General features: G+C 41.8%; 1 protein-coding gene across 1 annotated transcript in view; it reads left to right on the top strand.

The window, feature by feature from the left end:
* Positions 1 to 18,025, top strand: part of TRAPPC9 (trafficking protein particle complex subunit 9) — a 187,383-nt gene that overhangs the window by 58,596 nt on the left and 110,762 nt on the right. The window contains exons 16-17 of the mRNA XM_056854642.1: positions 3 to 155; positions 6,945 to 7,069. Coding sequence (XP_056710620.1) covers positions 3 to 155; positions 6,945 to 7,069 — 278 coding nt within the window. The remainder of the gene's footprint in view (positions 1 to 2; positions 156 to 6,944; positions 7,070 to 18,025) is intronic.

Here is an 18,025-nt window from a genome sequence, read left to right on the forward strand (position 1 = left end):
AGGAAAGTTGTTTGGTGATTTTCTGAGTTGGAACCTAGAAGACACCCTTTCCCAGTTTCCCCTGAAACCAGGAAACATTGCTACGTTTACTGTGAACATTAAAGTAAAGCTTGACTTCTCCTGCCAGGAAAATCTCCTTCAAGACCTTAGTGACGGTGAGTTTTGGATTCTGTATCTGAGATTAAGAGAGTGCTTTTAAATTGGCAAACGTTGCTGTTGGGCTCAGCAAATTGTCTTCCAACACTGAAGGAGTGAAGCATCACTGTCAGCATGCAACCCCCCAAGGGACAAGCATCACTATAATAGCAAAAAAAAAAAAAAGGTGGCTAATATGAGTTTACCCGTGTCTCAATTGCTCCTGAATGCAATGTTTGATAGAGACTAAGCTTACCAAATTGATAGAGACTAAGCTAACCTGAATGCAATGTTTGATAGAGACTGAGCTCCCCAAATTTCACAGTGGTGGGTTTAGCATGAACACACTGTCATAACGTCTACCATATATTCACCTCCATTTAGGTTAGGAGTCCCTAACCTTTTTGAGCCTACGGGAACCTTCGGAATTCTGAGACAGGGTGGTGGGTACAACTAGAAATGGCTGCTGCCGGAGGTGTAGCCAACCACATAATGTCAGGGAGTGAGGTCATGCATAACTCTAATAGTATCCCTTCAACATTTCAGGCAGAAGTTCTCTTTAGAAGGATACCCTTTAATGAGCATATTGTTTAAAAAGTCTTTTCTTGTATGCAGACAGCTTACTTATAGTCATACCGTTAACATCCTTGGGCCATGTTGGCAGTTACTGCTGAAAGGTTTAAAGAATTGTATTAAAAATGTGGTCTGGTAATCAGATCTTCAGTGGCCAATCAAAAGCCCTGCTGGGCACAGGGCCCATCTAAAAACACCTTGCAGGCAGGCAGATCTAACTGAAGCAGGAACAAAGCTCTAATGAGCTTTATACACTTTCTAAGTTAATGCTGGGTCTTTCAAGCTGTTATGTCTGCCTTCCTACAGAATATGTCTAAATTGGTGCTACCAAGCAGATAAGGCATACCAGCAGGCATAAGTTTTTTGAGCAGCGTAAATGAGAAGAGGCTTATTCAAGGGCACACAGGAGAACATATAGACCTTAGTAAACACAAACAAGCAGTCTATCAGTTAAACTAGGTTTTGAAGAGGAAGTTAGTATAACATTCAAGAAGGAAATTGCATACTTCTCACAGTCTGTCAAGTTTTGATTCCAAATGGATAATGTATTTCGGTTTCAGTCTATCAAGTTAAAAACAAACAACCCCCCCAAAAAACCCCACCGAAACCAAATTTAAAAAATTTACAGTTAGAAGCTCCTTTTCCACATATGGAGATGACATCATGTATCAAGTAATTTTGAAGCAATTTGAAAACACTTCAATGACATTTCAGAGTGGACAAAGATGACTCACTGTGAGGAAGGGAACTGATTTACACGGAAATGTCTCCAGGGTGGGAATGTTTATCTCACAGCAGGCTATTTATGTACTTGATTTATAGCCTGCCACTTTCCGAGGTCTCCTAGAGCATAACAGCAAGTTCAAACCATAAAACCCCAATATCAATGGCTAATATAGCCTAATTTCAAGCAATAAATTTTGAAAACCAAACACAGTTAGATTTGGTGAACTGAATTTGCAGCTGTGTGTGTGTGTGGGGGGGGGAGGGAGGGCATCTTGGGCATCTTCTGGGCATGGAGTAGGGGTCACTGAGGGTATGAGGGGAGGTAGTTGTGAATTTTCTGCATTGTGCAGGGGTGGACTAGATGACCCTGGGGTGTGCCTTCTAACTCTGTGATTCTATGTGTGTTAAGTACTGTAAAGCTGCTTCTGACGTATGGCAACCCTCTGAATTAACATCCTCCAAAATGTCCTATCGTTAACAGCCTTGCTCAGGTCTTGCAAACTGAGGGCCATGGCTTCCTGGGTTGAGTCAATCCAAATCATGTTGGGCCTTCCTCTTTTCCTACTGCCTTCAACTTTTCGTAGTGTTATTGTCTTTTCCAGTGTGTCTTGTCTTCCACAACCTATTTCTGTATCTCGGTAAAAGAAGGAAATATGCGGGGGTGGGGGGGAAGCCCTGTTTTTTTCAGTTTGACAGTTTTAATAATACAGTAGAAAGTATTGTGTATATAACTTATTTAGAAGTTACAATAATGAGTTCTGTTGGCATTGCAAAAATTTATTTGGGCAAAAATCATGTTAAAAATTGATAAGGGCCTAATGATTTCGTATTTTAATTAACTCTCACAGTATTAAATGCAAAATATTGTTGGTTTTGTAATTCATGTTATCAATTATTTAATTTTAAGCAAGCATTACTAAAGATATTTTAAAAGGGTTTGCTTCAGTGAGCATCAGCGGAAATGAGCTTTATCCTCTATTACCATCCAATATAATAAATGCTTGGGATGGAGGAATGGTGCAGGCTGTTATCTGGACAGTTTAGGATGTCACAAAATTAGAGCTATTCACATTTGCTAGAGCTTTACCTGTAGTAGCAGCAAAAAATCATGTCCCTGTACAATTGTGAAGAGAGCAGATTCAGTTTCACTGCAGGGTGATAGAAGAAGAGTTGGTTTTTATATGCCGATTTTCTCTACCTTTTAAAGAGAATCAAACCGGCTTACAATCACCTTCCCCTTCTTCTTCCCGCAACAGACACCTTGTGAGGTAGGTGGGGCTGAGAGAGTTAAACCAACCTGTTTCACCAGATTAAAGTCCTCCGCTCATGTGTAGGAGCAGGGAATCAAACCCGGTTGTCCAGATTAGAGTCTGCTGCTCTTAACCACTACACCATGCTGGCTCTTTAATAGCCATACAAAGGGAAGCCCGTTTCTCTTAGTACACGTTGTCTGACTTTGGGCCAGACACACACACTCATCTTTTCCAGGGCTCCCAGATTATCTTGAATTCTTAACCATTCCAACTCTTCAAAGACTTTTCTTCTTGGCCAGGCATTAATGCCTTACCTCTCAGTGAATTAACTTGCAGATTTTTGAAAACCCCAGTCAAACAGAGAGTCTTGCCCATGTGGAAAGGCAAAGACAGAAACACTTGCCCATTTTTTATTCAGCTGTACGTTATATTCTTCTATAAGATCTTCCTTGATTACTCTATTGATTTCACATTTTCTTGTAATCTCTCATGACTACCACTTAATCTATCTGCTGTCTGGTAATGATAAGTGATACTCTATCTGTAGTTTACTACTTAACAGCCGCTTTGAAGATATGCCGAAAGTTTAATCAAGTTACGCCTAAATGCTCATTTGCATACAGGTGCTGTTTTTGCACTGGAACTGGAGATTTGAGTCCAGTAGCACCTTATGGACGAACAAAAATTGCAGGCTATTTTCATATCTGATGAAGGGAACTTTGACTCTCAAAAGCTCACACCCCAAAAATCTTGTAGTTCTCTATGGTGCTAGTGGACTTGAATCTAACAAATCTGGGATGCACTCTAGGAAGCTTTCGGGTCTAAAGTTCAATCCAGCACTCACTACACTGAGTCCCATTTCCTGCTTGTCAGAACCCAGCCAAAAAAGGAGGAGGAGGGTTATTTTTATACCCCGAATTTCTCTACCTCAAATTGGCTTACAATACTTTCCTTTCTCCTCCCCACAATGGACACCTTGAGAGGTAGGTGCGGCCGAGAGAGTTCTGAGAGAACTGTGACTAGCCCAAGGTCACCCAGCAGGCCTCATGCGGAGGAGTGGGGAATCAAACCTGGTTCTCCAGATTAGAGTCCACCACTACACCACGCTGGGCCTTTCCGTCTGCAATTTTTTTAATGCTGTCCAACTGTATTAGGAACTTGTTGCTGATTATTTATTTATTTAACAACTTCAATGCTCAAAGCCCTTCACAGAGACATGGTGCCTACTCTGCCTTGCATTTTTTGTTGTTGATCCTTATGACTAATTTTCCTTGTGCCTTCTCAAATATAGTATAAAAACAATTCCAAATCTTTGGCGAGGCACTGACCTAGGGAGCCTATCAAAGGCACACCTCCGAGAATATCAAAGACCTGGCACCTAATTTATATTTACCTGTTTCTGCTTAGTGCTAGAGTGGTATAGTAGTTTGAGTGTGTGACAAGGATTTAGAGACTCAGGTTTGAGCTCCCATTCTGCGGTTAAGGGGAGACATGATTGAGGTCTATAAAATGATGTATTGTATGGAGAGAGTGGGCAGGGAGAAGCTCTTCTCCCTCTCTCATAATACCAGAACGCGGGGTCATCTGCCGAAGCTGGAGGGTGAGAGATTCAAAACTGATAAAAAGAAGTATTTCTTCACACAACGTATAGTTAAATTGTGGAACTCCCTGCCCCAGGATGTGGTGATGGCTGCCAACTTGGGAAGCTTGAAGAGGGGAGTGGACATGTTCATGGAAGAGAGGAGTATTAATGGCTACTAGTAAAATTGGATACTAGTCATGATGCATACCTATTCTCTCCAGGATCAGAGGAGCATGCCGAATATATTAGGTGCCGCGAAACACAGGCAGAATGGTGCTGCTGCAGTCGTCTTGTTTGTGGGCTTCCTAGAGGCACCTGGTTGCCCTCTGTGTTTACAGACTGCTGGACTTGATGGGCCTTGGTCTGATCCAGTAGGGCTTTTCTTATGTTCTTATGCCATGGAAGCTCACTGGATGACCTTGGGCAAGTCACACACAGTCTAACCTCCCTCACAGGATTGTATGGACAAAATGGAGGAGAGAAGAAGGAGGTTACGCCACTTTGGGGTCCCCAGTGGGGAGAGTGGTGGACTATAATGAAATTAAAAAAAAATTAGCTACCTCAAAGCTAAAACAGAACTGGTTTTTGACAGGATCTATGGAAATGATAGCTTTCTTTCCTTAAGAATCCAGAGATGTATCTTTTTGAAGCAGACAGATTAATATCGTATGCTTATCTTCTTAGGAAATATGGATTATTCTATCTGTAAGGGAATTGTTAGAGCTAAGTAACTTTGATTTTTCCCCTCTTTTACTCTAGCAGTTTCATTGCAGGGATTGATAGCATTTGAAGAAAGTTTCAATCATTCAGTTCTTTCCAAACAAAGAAACAAAAACAAATGTATAGCTCTTTTAATGGGTAACCTTTTAAAGCATTAAATTCTGTCTGAATGATGGACCACTGGACCACTGGGTTTCAGATGACAGTCTTTTTTTTACTAACTGTTAACTGTTTGAATGCATTAAATTAAAGTATGTATATGAATCATGTTAATGTCATTTTGGTGTGGGAGGGTTGCCTGATACTTTGTGTTTAACTGAGCTACTTAATAAAACTTCTGCTCAAAGGTTACAATGTAATTTATCTAGCATGCTAGGTTGATTATTACACTTTGGTTTGCAACATTTTAAAATATCAATTGCAAAATCCTGTTTTCTGCATTAATAATATAATGCAGAAAACAGGATTTAGCAACGGATATTTTAAAATATTGCAGACCAAAGTGTAATAATCGACCTAGCATGCTAGATACTTTTTTTTTATCGCCTAATGGAGGAGCCCCGTGGCGCAGAGTGGTAAAGTGCAGTACTGCAGTCCAAGCTCTGCTCACGACCTGAGTTCGATCCCAATGGAAGTCGGTTTCAGGTAGCCGGCTCAAGGTCGACTCCTTTTGAGGTCGGTAAAACGAGTGCCCAGCTTGCTGGGGGTAAAGGGAAGATGACTGGAAAGGCACTGGCAAACCACCCTGTAAACAAAGTCTGCCTAGTAATCGTCGGGATGTGATGTCACCCCATGGGTCAGGAATGACCTGGTGCTTGCACAGGGGACTACCTTTACCTTTAAGGCCAAATAGATTTATTGAATCGTACACTATTGTGAATTCTCAGTCAATTTGTACATCTGATAAAGTGGGCCGTAGCCAAGATTATATCAGGGATTGCCAGCCTTTTTGACCCTGCAGACACCTTTTGGAATCTTGACACAAAATGGCTGCCATAGGAGGCGGAGCCAACCACAGAATGTCGGGGAATGAAGTTATGTATGACCGTAATAGTAACTCTTCAGCATTTCAGGCAGGAGCTCTGTTTTACAGGCCTTTTTAAATGAACATGCCATTTAAAATTATCTTTTGGCTTTCACACCTCTTATCTTCAGTCATGCAGTGAAGATCTCTGTATTGCGGAGGCAGCAGCTGCTGAAGCAACATTTTTTTTAAAAAATCCGCCCAGCCAATTAGAAGCTCTATTGGGCAAAAGCCCCATTTGGCCCTGCCCATTTTCGAAAAGCGCTTGGTGGGGGCCAGCAAAGGGGTTGATGGGTGCCGAGGTGCCCTCAGTGCCATGCTGGGGACCCCTGGCTTATATGCTTCAACAAATCAAGACTTGGAAGTGCCAGGATGGCCCTTTTGGGGTTTGCTGCAACAGTTTAACATGGCTGCCCCATTGACATTTGTGTTGTGTTAGAAAAACCAGACTCTTTTTTTGCTCTGTTAAAAGTGACATGAAGAGAGAGACTAACAGGGCATTCCTAAGAAGAGTTACTCCAGTCTAAGCCCATTGAAATGAATGGGCTTAGACTGGAGTAACTCTCCTTAGGAATGTACTGTAAATTTTTAGGTATTCCTGCACAGAGGCCAAATAAAAGAACATATATGAACATACAAAACAGTCTTACAGCGAGCTCACTGGTCTGTCCTAGCCTAATATGGCTATGCTAACCCGCAGCAGCCTTGCAGGATCCCAAGTCGAGAACATTCTTCTTTGTAAAGCAGATGTCCAGGGTGCCAAAACCTGAAAGACCTTTTTACTGGAGTTACCAGAGATTGAAACTGAAACCGTTTGTGTGCAAAACATGCGCTCTAACCATTGAGCTGAAGCCTTTCCCCAACTTATACAGCTAGAAACCTTTCCAGTGCGCACGCCCCAAAACATTGCCCTTTTCTTTTTACTTTTCAGATGGAATTAGTGTGAGCGGTATTCCACTTTCCAGTCCATTTCGACAAGTAATAAAACCACGAGCAGAAAATAAGCCTATAAATCCACCGGAAACAACCAAAGCTGGTGACTTCAGTAATATAAAGGTAAGTAAGCAACATCACACCTGGTGGTTTTTAAATGCTGCATTGAATGTTCTGTAATAGAAAGGAAGTTGTATGCCGTTTCAGTCGAATCAGGCAAATATTTGTGGATTTTGGTTCTCATGCGTTTTAGCTTTTCAGAGGACCCGATTCTAGATTCACTCTGCCTTTTAACAGCTATAAATAAATATGATAGGTTAATACATTTTAATTAGATTAACAAGCTGGAATACCTATACAGTGTAGCTCCTGTGCATTCGATCCGTCTACTGACCACATCTGCATGATGCATTATGCAAAGGAAATGTCAGGACACACTCTCTCTCCATGTGATTAGAAATGTTTGGAAAGCAGCATCACTGATCATGGGTGTGTACGTACTTATAAACATTTATTCTGCACATTTGCACCGTGTAGCTGACTTAGCGATCATGGGGGGAAGGCAGCGCTCGTGTCCCTGCCCTTTCTCCCCATGCAGTCAGTCAATACATGTATGGCAGTCATGTCCAAAGTCCGGCCCGGGGGCCAATTGCGGCCCCTGGGCCTGTTTAATACGGCCCCCCAGCCTGTTTTGCAGAGAGAGAAAAGGGGGTGCATGGGGGCTGCGCCTGTGCTTTGCATCCCCTACCGAGGGGGCAATGCTTGGGCGGAGGGTCGCCTCGATTGGCTGTCTCAGCCCCACCCCCCGGAATGAAGGCCAGCAAGTCTGAAACCCTAGAGAGGCCACTTCCTTCTTACCCAGACTCCACCGCTCCAAACCACCGCTCTTAATTATTACACCATGCTGGCTCTCATGGGGAGAAAAACTCCACATTCCTCCCTGCACGGGAGATGTCAGAGTGTTTGAATCTTGGACTCCATGAGAATGAAAACCAGTTTATTTCCTGGCTCAGATGAGGGGAGGACAGAATACCCCCGGCATGGTTGAAGGGAGAGAGTCAACAGTCCCAGAGAGGCACATGAGCGGGGGAGGGGGAGGGGGGAGGAAGAGTTCCTGCTCCCTCCCTACAGAAGGAAGGTTAGAGATTTAGAAGCTGGGGGGCATCCGGTGAGCTGAAAGGGGCTTTGGGGAAAGGAAGGAATGTAGCCATGGTTTTTGTGGTGCAGTCTGTGGTTATGGGCATAATAAGTATGCCGTTTGCAATAAACTTTGCACAAAATAGTTAATTTGCATTTAATTAATTTAATTAAGAATGTCAGGCAAAATGGTTGGCCCTCGTGCATGTTCACTCCATCAAATCTGGCTCTCTTTGAAAAAAGTTTGGACACCCCTGATGTATGGGGTTATGCATCATAACATGTCTTCCTGCAAGAGTCGCAGCAGTTTACAACCAAGCAAGGTCTGTTGGAAAACATTTTCCGGCTTGGGACTTGTCTGATGGGTTAGTGTTAGAACTCACAGTTTGCACGTCTAGAGAAAGATGTGAAGCATTCTCATCTGATATACTTTTTGGGGGTGCGTTATTCAGCACTCCTCCCTTCTGCAACATGCATCTTTGACGGGGAAAAGTCTTAACGGAACCAATTCAGTTTGCTTGGAGGAGTTGCCAGTGGCAGGCTGGGTTTCTTCTGTGCATACATGTGGCTATAGGACAAGCTTCTTGGAGGAGTTTGGAATTATTCTTTCCTTTTTTTGGCAGAAAGTTTTATTTTTCATTCAGTTTTTAGGGTCAGCTAACTAGGGCCATGGCCCAGGCTAGCCCATTCTCATCAGATCTTGGAAGCTAAGCGGGGTCAGCCCTGGTTAGTACTTTGGTACGTAGAAGACTACCATGGCATTCCATACAACGTTGAGAGTTGGTTCGTGTCACTTAAAAGGGGGGAGGGGAGGTTGGAGAGGATTCTACTCCTGAGAGCTTGAAGAGGAGATTTTGGTTAGTGGTTTAGAATTTCCAAATTGCCTCTACCCCACCCCCAGTTGTGATTCTTCATGAGCCCCAATTTGTAATAAACTGTTTCTAAAAATGCACATGAGAGTCCACTCGTTTTGGTCCATTGCTGGAAACAAGTAGATGATAATTGCGACAGTTTTCATACTGAACAAGCGTAGGAATAGCATGCGTAAATAATGGTTAAGGACAGTGGTTTGGAGCGATGGACTCTGATCTGGAGAACCGGGTTTTATTTCCCACTCCTCCGCATGAGCGGCGGACGCTAATCTGGAGAACTGGATTTGTTTCCCCTCTCCTACACACAAAGCCAGCTAGGTGACCTTGGGCTAGTCAGAGCTCTCTCAGCCCCGCCTACCTCACAGGGTGTCTGTTGTGGGGAGGGGAAGGGAAGGCGATTGTAAACTGGTTTGATTCTTCCTTAATTGGTAGAGAAAGTCAGCATATAAAAACCAACTCTTCTTCTTCTTTATTACATTTTGTAGTTTCCATGTGTAAAGGAAAGCAAAATTGGCTACATTTGAAAATCATGCAGAGAGAAAATGTACAACTGGTTCCCATTTGCTACTATTATCCACATAAGAACCTGTAAATATTATATGCAAGTTTAGTTCCACGTAATTGTCTTTTCATTATGCTTTCACATTCTCATCAGATGAGTAACTGGAATACCCTGTTAAAGCAAAATATGTTTTCTGATGTTTACCTTGTTTTGAGCCTTTGTGGTAGTTTGCAATAATAGAAAATAAATTAAAATCCACTTACAGAAACAAGCCCCCAAACTAAAGCAATTTAATGAAAACACAAATGTTGCAACAGAGTGGTTTAGTATGGTAATTAATTCCTTGTGTCATCTTTGCTCAGCAGCCTGAATTGCTCTGACTGTCCTGAGATCATCAGAACTGGGAGCTATGCAAGGTCTGCCATGGTTAGCCCTGGGATGGGAGACGGTCAAGGAAGACCAGGGTTGCTACGCAGAGGCAGGCAGTGGTGAACCACCTCTGTTCGTCTGTTGCCTTGGGAACCCCATGAGGGATCGCCATAATTTGGTTGCGACTCGACAGCACTTAACTATTATCATCATCTCTGATTGCTGTCTCCCATGGCTTTCTGAAACGCAATGTAAAAGTATTGTCGAAGGCTTTCACGGTCAGAGTTCATAGGTTCTTGTGGGCTATCCGGGCTGTGTGACCGTGGTCTTGGTATTTTCTTTCCTGACGTTCTGGGCACCACAATTTTAGAAAGATGTAGACAGGCTGGAACGGGTCCAGAGAAGGGCAACAAAGATGGTGAGGGGTCTGGAGACGTCAGGAAAGAAAATACCAAGACCACGGTCACATAGCCTGGATAGCCCACAAGAACCTATGCAATGTAAAAGTCTTTGCCGCTTTCTGTCTCATAGGCCTGGGGAGATCTGTGGAGGATGTCTCCCGGTGCGCTTTCACGCATGCAGAATAATGCACTTTCAATCCACTTTCAGTGCACTTTAACAGTCGTTTGCATGTGGATTTTGCCGTTTCACACAGTAAAATCCAACTTCAAAGTGCACTGAAAGTGGATTGAAAGTGCATTATTCGGCATGTGTGAAAGTGCTGTAGTGAGAGTTTCCTCCCCCAAAGAAAGCCTTTCTACTTCATCACGAGTTAGTTCGATGTGTGTTTGTTTATTTTGAGAAACGAAAGGTATCAGAAGATGTACATCCAGGTGACTCGGATTCTCCACTGTGACTGACATTAACAAAAACATTGTGTGGTGTGGTTAGGACAAAGCTATCCTATAGAAACAAACCCAGTCAACAAAGCACAAACTATTTTAATCACCTGAGTTATTTTGGGGTCTAGTTTTGACTCATAGTATTTAACATTCCAGTCCGTGCTGTCTGTTCTCTGACCCCCCCCTTTTAGTTTTATTGGTGTAATGCTATTTGTAGGGTAGGCACAGAGAAGAGAGGTCAGAGAATGTCATACCGCCTGTCTCTCGTGTGCCACAGATGTTCGTTTTCAGCTACATGAAGGGAGAAATTGAAATGCACCCAGTGTATGTGACAGAGTGCTTTTGAGGCCAAGTGTTCAAATGCAGCATTGTCACACTATTTTTAGAGCGCCGCTCTCCCCGCAGTGCCGTTTCAAGATTCAGTTGAGGCTGCTAATAGGTATATTTATATCTGTTCTGTCAACTGCCACAGCGTGAATGCGGGTTACGGATGATAATTCTATTCTTGGAGACTCTACCATGGTTACCATTACCCTGGCTGCTTAAATACATGTTGTATGTCCATATGCATTTCCAGATTACCTGGTTTACATATCAGTGCGTGCTCTTTACATTTGCTGCCTGTATGTGGGAACAGACTGAAAGTGAAATCAGTAATCCATGGACTGTCGCGGTTCTGGCCATTAAGTGCCTCTTCTCTTAGAAAGGACCTCTTCCTGAGAAGGAATATGTTATCTTATTCAGCGAGACACTACTAGACAAGAATCAACGGTTCCCAGAAACTTATTGAGGTCTCTAGGACATCTTTTGAACACACCAATAAATGTATAATATTGGACAAGAGTATAATTATTAAAATATATATAATAAAATTATTAAAATAAAATATATTTATTTCACATAAAATATATGCATGTGAATATTTACACATTATTAAAACTTGTCATAAAGTACAAACATTTATGAATCTCTTACATGTTCATTTATGTTAATATATGCAAGCAGTTTTAAACAGTCTTTATAAGTAATTTCTCTATGTAAGGTTTTCTAACCTTAAACCTGTAATGCATTTAATTCAGGAATAAATCAGTTTACAGAAAGCCTGTCAAAATATGATTAGTATAAGGAGAGAAATTCATAGTTAAAAACATCTTAATGCAAAATACAACCTTATATTATTTCTAAACGTCTTCTAGCTTATATTCAGGACATTGCAAACCTTTTCTGTAAGAACATAGTCTTTCCCCTGTTTCTATGTCTTTACCATATCTTTGATTCTCTGGTTTTTAGTTTGTTTGAGAGCTATAGTCCAAAAGCTCATTAAGTATTTCATGCCAGTTTAGGTTAATTGAAATACTGTTCTGTATCAGAGACAGCTGATTCATGTAAAGCTGAAGTCAGTAATTTACAAGACTATGTGTAGCTTTAAATTCAATATGTAGAGAGAACCTGTATGAACCTTAGTTCCAGGTAAGAGCTCTATAGCTCTCTCTCTATAATGTAATCTGTGTATGCATACTGTGTATACCACTCATTGTCACTGAGTGTAGAAGCTCCCTCTGTGTTGTTGAGGAAACCTCTGACTCTTTACCCTGAGAGATATCTCTGGTTGCTTAGAGGAATCTCTAAGAGTATCTAAGAATCCTATTTCTGGTCTCTTCAGTTCTGTAACTTGGGTTTCACAACTTCCATGTTTCTCAAGGAAAGCCAAGTCAAACCATTTAGATCATTCAGTGAGAACCCATCAATCATTGCTAGAATTAATGAGATGTCAGTGTTTCCAAATATGGAACTGATCCAATACTCTTAGACCCCACAGTAAGGTTAGTAGAAATACTAAGAGCCTCCATCATATGGAATAGTCTGCAAGCAGTCATTTCAGACATCCAGCCTTAGCACGTCATCTTGAAATGAATCTCTCTTAAGGAGAGTCTTTCCCATTCTCACAAAGAACTTGTGAAATGGTAGAGTTCCATATCACGCAAGATATGAAATAATAGAATGAGCAAATGGCCAGACAACAGTATTGTCTACCACTCACACTTCCACCAGGTTTTACATCTTTGAGATGTTGAAAAAGTGAGGTCAGACAGCCTAAGCCATCTTCCCTTTTACGTCTTACGCAAAAGACGGAGAAAGCCAATGGCCAAACAACCAGTGTTGTTCTCCATTCGCATTTCTGGGTTTTACATCTCACACTAGAGATGGAGAAAGCTAATGGCCAGACAACAGATGTTGTCCTCCATCAACTCTTCTGCTTTTTGCCTGTTGGGCTTGTCCTTTTATTCTCCAGATCAGAGTTATCTGATATGTGTGGGTATCTCTGCACCCCTGGAGCCTGGGATAAAACACCAACAGCCTTGAAGTGCTTCTCTTCTGCACTTGGTTGTGATGCTTTACTGCACTCTGGTAAGATGCTTTACTGCACCCTTGTAAGACCATATTTGGACATCCATATCCTGTATGCTCAGTTTACTAAACCATAATCTATTAGTTTTGAGCTTTACAAGTACTTTATAAGTACTCAAATTTAACGTTCTCTTCTTCTAAACATGACTCATTCAATACATTCATTTGTGAATCAATAATATAAAGTTAACACATCTAAATCATAAAACACAATTATATGCTTACATTGCATTTCACATGCTTAACTGGCCTTATGGCTTCGAGGATAATAAAACAGTACTTGTGATATTCTTGGTACAGCAGCTGTAAGAAGGGCTCACTATCATACAGCATCTGCCCATTTCACAGTCAGCAGTTTCATAAGGCATATTACTCCTTCCCCTCCTCTTATCTGTCCTTGCTCCAAGGCTTAGGGGAGAAAGACCCTTAGTTAGAGGACCATATTCCAAGACAACTAGACATCTTAACTTAGCCGGCAATCATACACAGCTTCATGACCTTGTAGCAAAGATACTGAGAACAAGCATTAAATCATTACATTACAGCATTAGTCTGCTTCATTTTAAACTTTTTATACATTTAAGAATATGATATGGGATTCTATGAGCATACTATCCTTCATGAACATCCTAGCCCATGACAGGACACAGTGTTTTCAACCATTGTTGCGCACACATGTGCCTCAAGCTGCTTAAATGAAATCATAGAATCATAAGAGTTGGAGGGGACCACCAGGGCCATCAAGTCCAATCCCCTGCACAGTGCAGGAAATTCACAACTACCTCCCCCCTCTACACCTCTAATGACCAGAAGATGGCCAAGATGCCCTCCCTCTCATCATCTGCCTAAGGTCACAGAATCAGCATTGCTGACAGATGGCCACCTAACCTCTTGTTAAAAACCTCTAAGGAAGGAGAGCTTACCACCTCCCGAGGAAGCCTGTTCCACTGAGGAACCGCTCTGTTAGAAAATTCTTCCTAATGTCTAGACGGAAACTCTTTTGATTTAATTTCAACCCGTTGGTTCTGGTCCGACCTTCTTGAGCAACAGAAAACAACTCGGCACCCTCCTCTATATGACAGCCCTTCAAGTACTTAAAGATGGTTATCATATCCCCTCTCAGTCTTCTCTTCAGGCTAAACATACCCAGCTCCTTCAACCTTTCCTCATAGGACTTGGTCTCCAGACCCCTCACCATCTTTGTTGCCCTCCTCTGGACATGTTCCAGCTTGTCTACATCTTTCTTAAATTGTGGTGCCCAAAACTGAACACAGTACTCTAGTTGAGGTCTAACCAGAGCAGAGTAAAGCGATACCATCACTTCGCGTGATCTAGACACTATATTTCTGTTGATGCAGCCCAAGACTGCATTTGCCTTTTTAGTTACCGCATCACACTGCTGACTCATATTCAGTGTTTGGTCTACTAAGACCCCAAGATCCTTTTCACACACACTACTGCTCAAACAAGTCTCCCCCATCCTACAATTATGCATTTGATTTTTCCTACCTAAATGCAGAACTTTACATTTGTCTTTGTTGAAGTGCATTTGATTAGTTCTTGTAGGTTATCCGGGCTGTGTAACCGTGGTCTTGGTATTTTCTTTCCTGACGTTTCGCCAGCAGCTGTGGCAGGCATCTTCAGAGGAGTAACACTGAAGGACAGTGTCTCTCAGTGTCAAGTGTGTAGGAAGAGTAATATATAGTCAGAAAGGGGTTGGGTTGAGCTGAATCATTGTTCTGCAAAAAAGTATCAAAGGTAATGTGCTAATCATTGTCCTGTAAGTATCAAGATAATGTGCTAATGAGGGTGTGGTATGTTAATGTGGAACCATTGTATCCTGAAGTGATCTGTTAACATGTGGAATCCAAGGCTAATCCGCATGGCTATTGTGGACTGTAGTCTTTGTTAGCCTGGAGGTTTTCAGGACAGGAAGCCAAGCCTTATTCATTCTTAAACTCTCTTCTTTTCTGTTAAAGTTGTGCTGATGTTTATGAATTTCAATGGCTTCTCTGTGCAATCCGGCAAAATAGTTGGTAGACTTGTTCAGTATTTCAGTGTCTTGGAATAAGACCCTGTGTCCTGTTTGGTTGTCCATGTTCAACCACTGCTGATTTCTCAGGTTGGCCAAGTCTGCAGTATCTTTCATGTTCTTTTATCCTTGTTTGTATGCTGCGTTGTGTGGCCCCGATGTAAACTTGTCCACAACTGCAAGGTATATGATATACTCCTGCAGAGGTGAGGGGGTCTCTTTTGTCTTTTGCTGATCATAGCATCTGTTGTATTTTCTTGGTGGGTTTAAACACTGTTTGTAGGTTATGTTTTTTCAAAAGTTTCTCCATCCTGTCAGTGACTCCTTCAATAAATGGCAAGAATACCTTTCCAATGGGAGACTGTTTTTCCTGAGTTTTGTGATTTTTGTTTGGTTTAATGGCCCTTCTGATTTCATTTCTGGAATAGCTGTTTGCTAGCAGTGCGTGATTTAGATGATTAATTTCTTCCTTGAGAAACTGTGGGTCACAGATCCGTCTTGCATGGTCCATTAATGTTTTGATTATTCCTCTTTTCTGTCGGGGGTGGTGGTTGGAGTTTTTGTGTAAGTAGCGATCTGTGTGAGTTGGTCTCCGGTAGACCTTGTGACCTAACTGAAAGTTTGTTTTACGGATGACAAGGGTATCAAGAAATGGGAGTTTACCCTCAATTTCCTTTTCCATGGTAATCTGAATGTTTGGATGGATATTATTGAGATGGTTTAGAAAGTCCTTTAATTTTTCTTCACCATGGCTCCAAATAGTAAATGTATCATCTACGAACCTGAACCAGACTGTAGGTTTGTAAGGTGCCAATTCTAATGCTGTCTTTTCAAAATATTCCATGTAAAAGTGCTATTACTGGACTGAATGAACTCTGACTGTGAAAGCCTTCGACAATATTTTGCATTTTATTAGTTCTAGCCCATTTCTCCAGCCTGTCAAGATCATCCTGCATCTTGGCTCTGTCTTCTACCATATTTGCTACCCTTCCCAATTTAGTATCATCTGCAAATTTAATAAGCATCCCCTCTATTCCTTCATCCAAATCATTTATAAAGATGTTGAACAACACAGGGCCCAGCACAGATCCCTGAGGAACTCCACTAGTCACTTCTCTCCAAGTGGACAAGGAACCATTAACTAGCACGATCTGTCAACCAGCTGCAGATCCATCTAACAAAAATAGGATCTAACCCACATTTTTCCAATTTGTCAACTAGAATACTATTTGGAACCTTATCAAAAGCCTTACTGAAATCTAGATAAACTATGTCTACAGCAAGGTAGTAACTTTCTCAAAAAAGGAGATGAGATTAGTCTGACATGACGTATTCTTGAGAAACCTATGCTGGCTCTTAGTGAGCAGATCCATCCTTTCAAATGCTCAAGGACGCAAAGCACAAATGCTTTGTCACTTGTAGCTGGCACTATAATTTTTGTCAAAGGCGGCACAGCATTGTTTTGTTAACCAAAAACAATTCTGATCATTGTAACTACCTGGTAGGTATTCCAAGAGGTAGAAAGTGAGCTGGGGACAGGCAGTCCCTGCAGCCCTATGCTGTGAAAATAGTGTTCCTCTGTGGCAATGAAGTACGTAATCCATTTTCTCCTTAAAAGAAGAAGAAGAGTTGGTTTTTATGTGCTGACTTTCTCTACCACTTAAGGCAGAATCAAACCGGCTTACAATCACCTTCCCCTCCCCTCAACAGACACCCTGTGAAGTAGGTGGGGCTGAGAGAGTGTGACTAGCCCAAGTTCCCCCAGTTGGCTTCATGTGCAGCAGTGGGGAAACAAATCCAGTTCATCAAGATTAGCGTCCACTGCTCATGTGGAGGAGTGAGGAATCAAACCCGATCAGAGTCCACTCTGGCTTGATTTGATCTGGAACCCATTTATTTGTCTGTTTTGGTGGTCTATGATATCCATGAAGCTTTTCTCCAACACCACATTTCAAATAAGGATAGCATGTACACAGCTAAATAACAAGCTTAGCATAAGACTGCTGGTAGTATTCTGAATGAGAAAATAAATAATTGAAGAAGCCTGCCTTGCTAACAGAAAATAATACTTGAGGAACTCGCCGGGTTTGCAGAAAATAAGGATTGTAAATTAACCAGTTAACTGATAAGGACTAAAAATCCTATAGAAGAGGCATCATGTAGAGAACAACTGTGTTTCCATTAAAGGAAAAATTGAGAGGAGGGGTTATCGTTATGCTCAAAACCCTGAGAGTTGACAGAACCCTGAAAGGGGCAAAGTTTGGGGTATGATTTCCTTACCCGCCTCTGTACCTCCTTGTGGGTCACCAGGTTGTGTATGCGTCATTTCAAATTCCTGTTCAAGAGGGAGGGAGCTCCACACATAGAGGTTAGCAAGGGAGATCGTGGAGTGGTGTATGAGGGAGCATATCCAGATCATATGCTGTTACATGCACTTATATATACTATTGATGTTAAATATATAACAAAAGTTGTAGACAAAAGAATAAGTTCTCATTTATGTAGCTGTAGCCTCCAGGGTTCATTTCTGTTAAATTCTGTTAAATCTTTGGGGCTTACAAGGGGTAGGAAAAGTACAAATTCACTGAGTTTTTATTTGAAGGTCAGACAGTAATACAAATATTGATCAGAACTTCAGACATTACAAGTGAATGCATCAGCTGCAAAGGAACAGCAGGATGCATTAGTTTTGAGGGCTGTTTCTCCCTGGGCATCTTTCCTTGAAAACCACTCCCATAGGAATCAACAGGAGCTATCTCTAACTGTATATGGTAAGGGATGTATCTTTCGTATTTTTGCTTCTGCCAGTAGCTGTATTACTGGTTAATGGTAGTTAATTGACGCTGAACTGTTACTTCAATCGGGTGTAAGATGTGGCACCTCTTTTTGGACAGGAGTAAGAAGAAGAAGAGTTAG

The sequence above is a fragment of the Euleptes europaea genome, chromosome 8 (genome assembly GCF_029931775.1).
Source record: "Euleptes europaea isolate rEulEur1 chromosome 8, rEulEur1.hap1, whole genome shotgun sequence".
NCBI classification, from domain to species: domain Eukaryota; kingdom Metazoa; phylum Chordata; class Lepidosauria; order Squamata; family Sphaerodactylidae; genus Euleptes; species Euleptes europaea.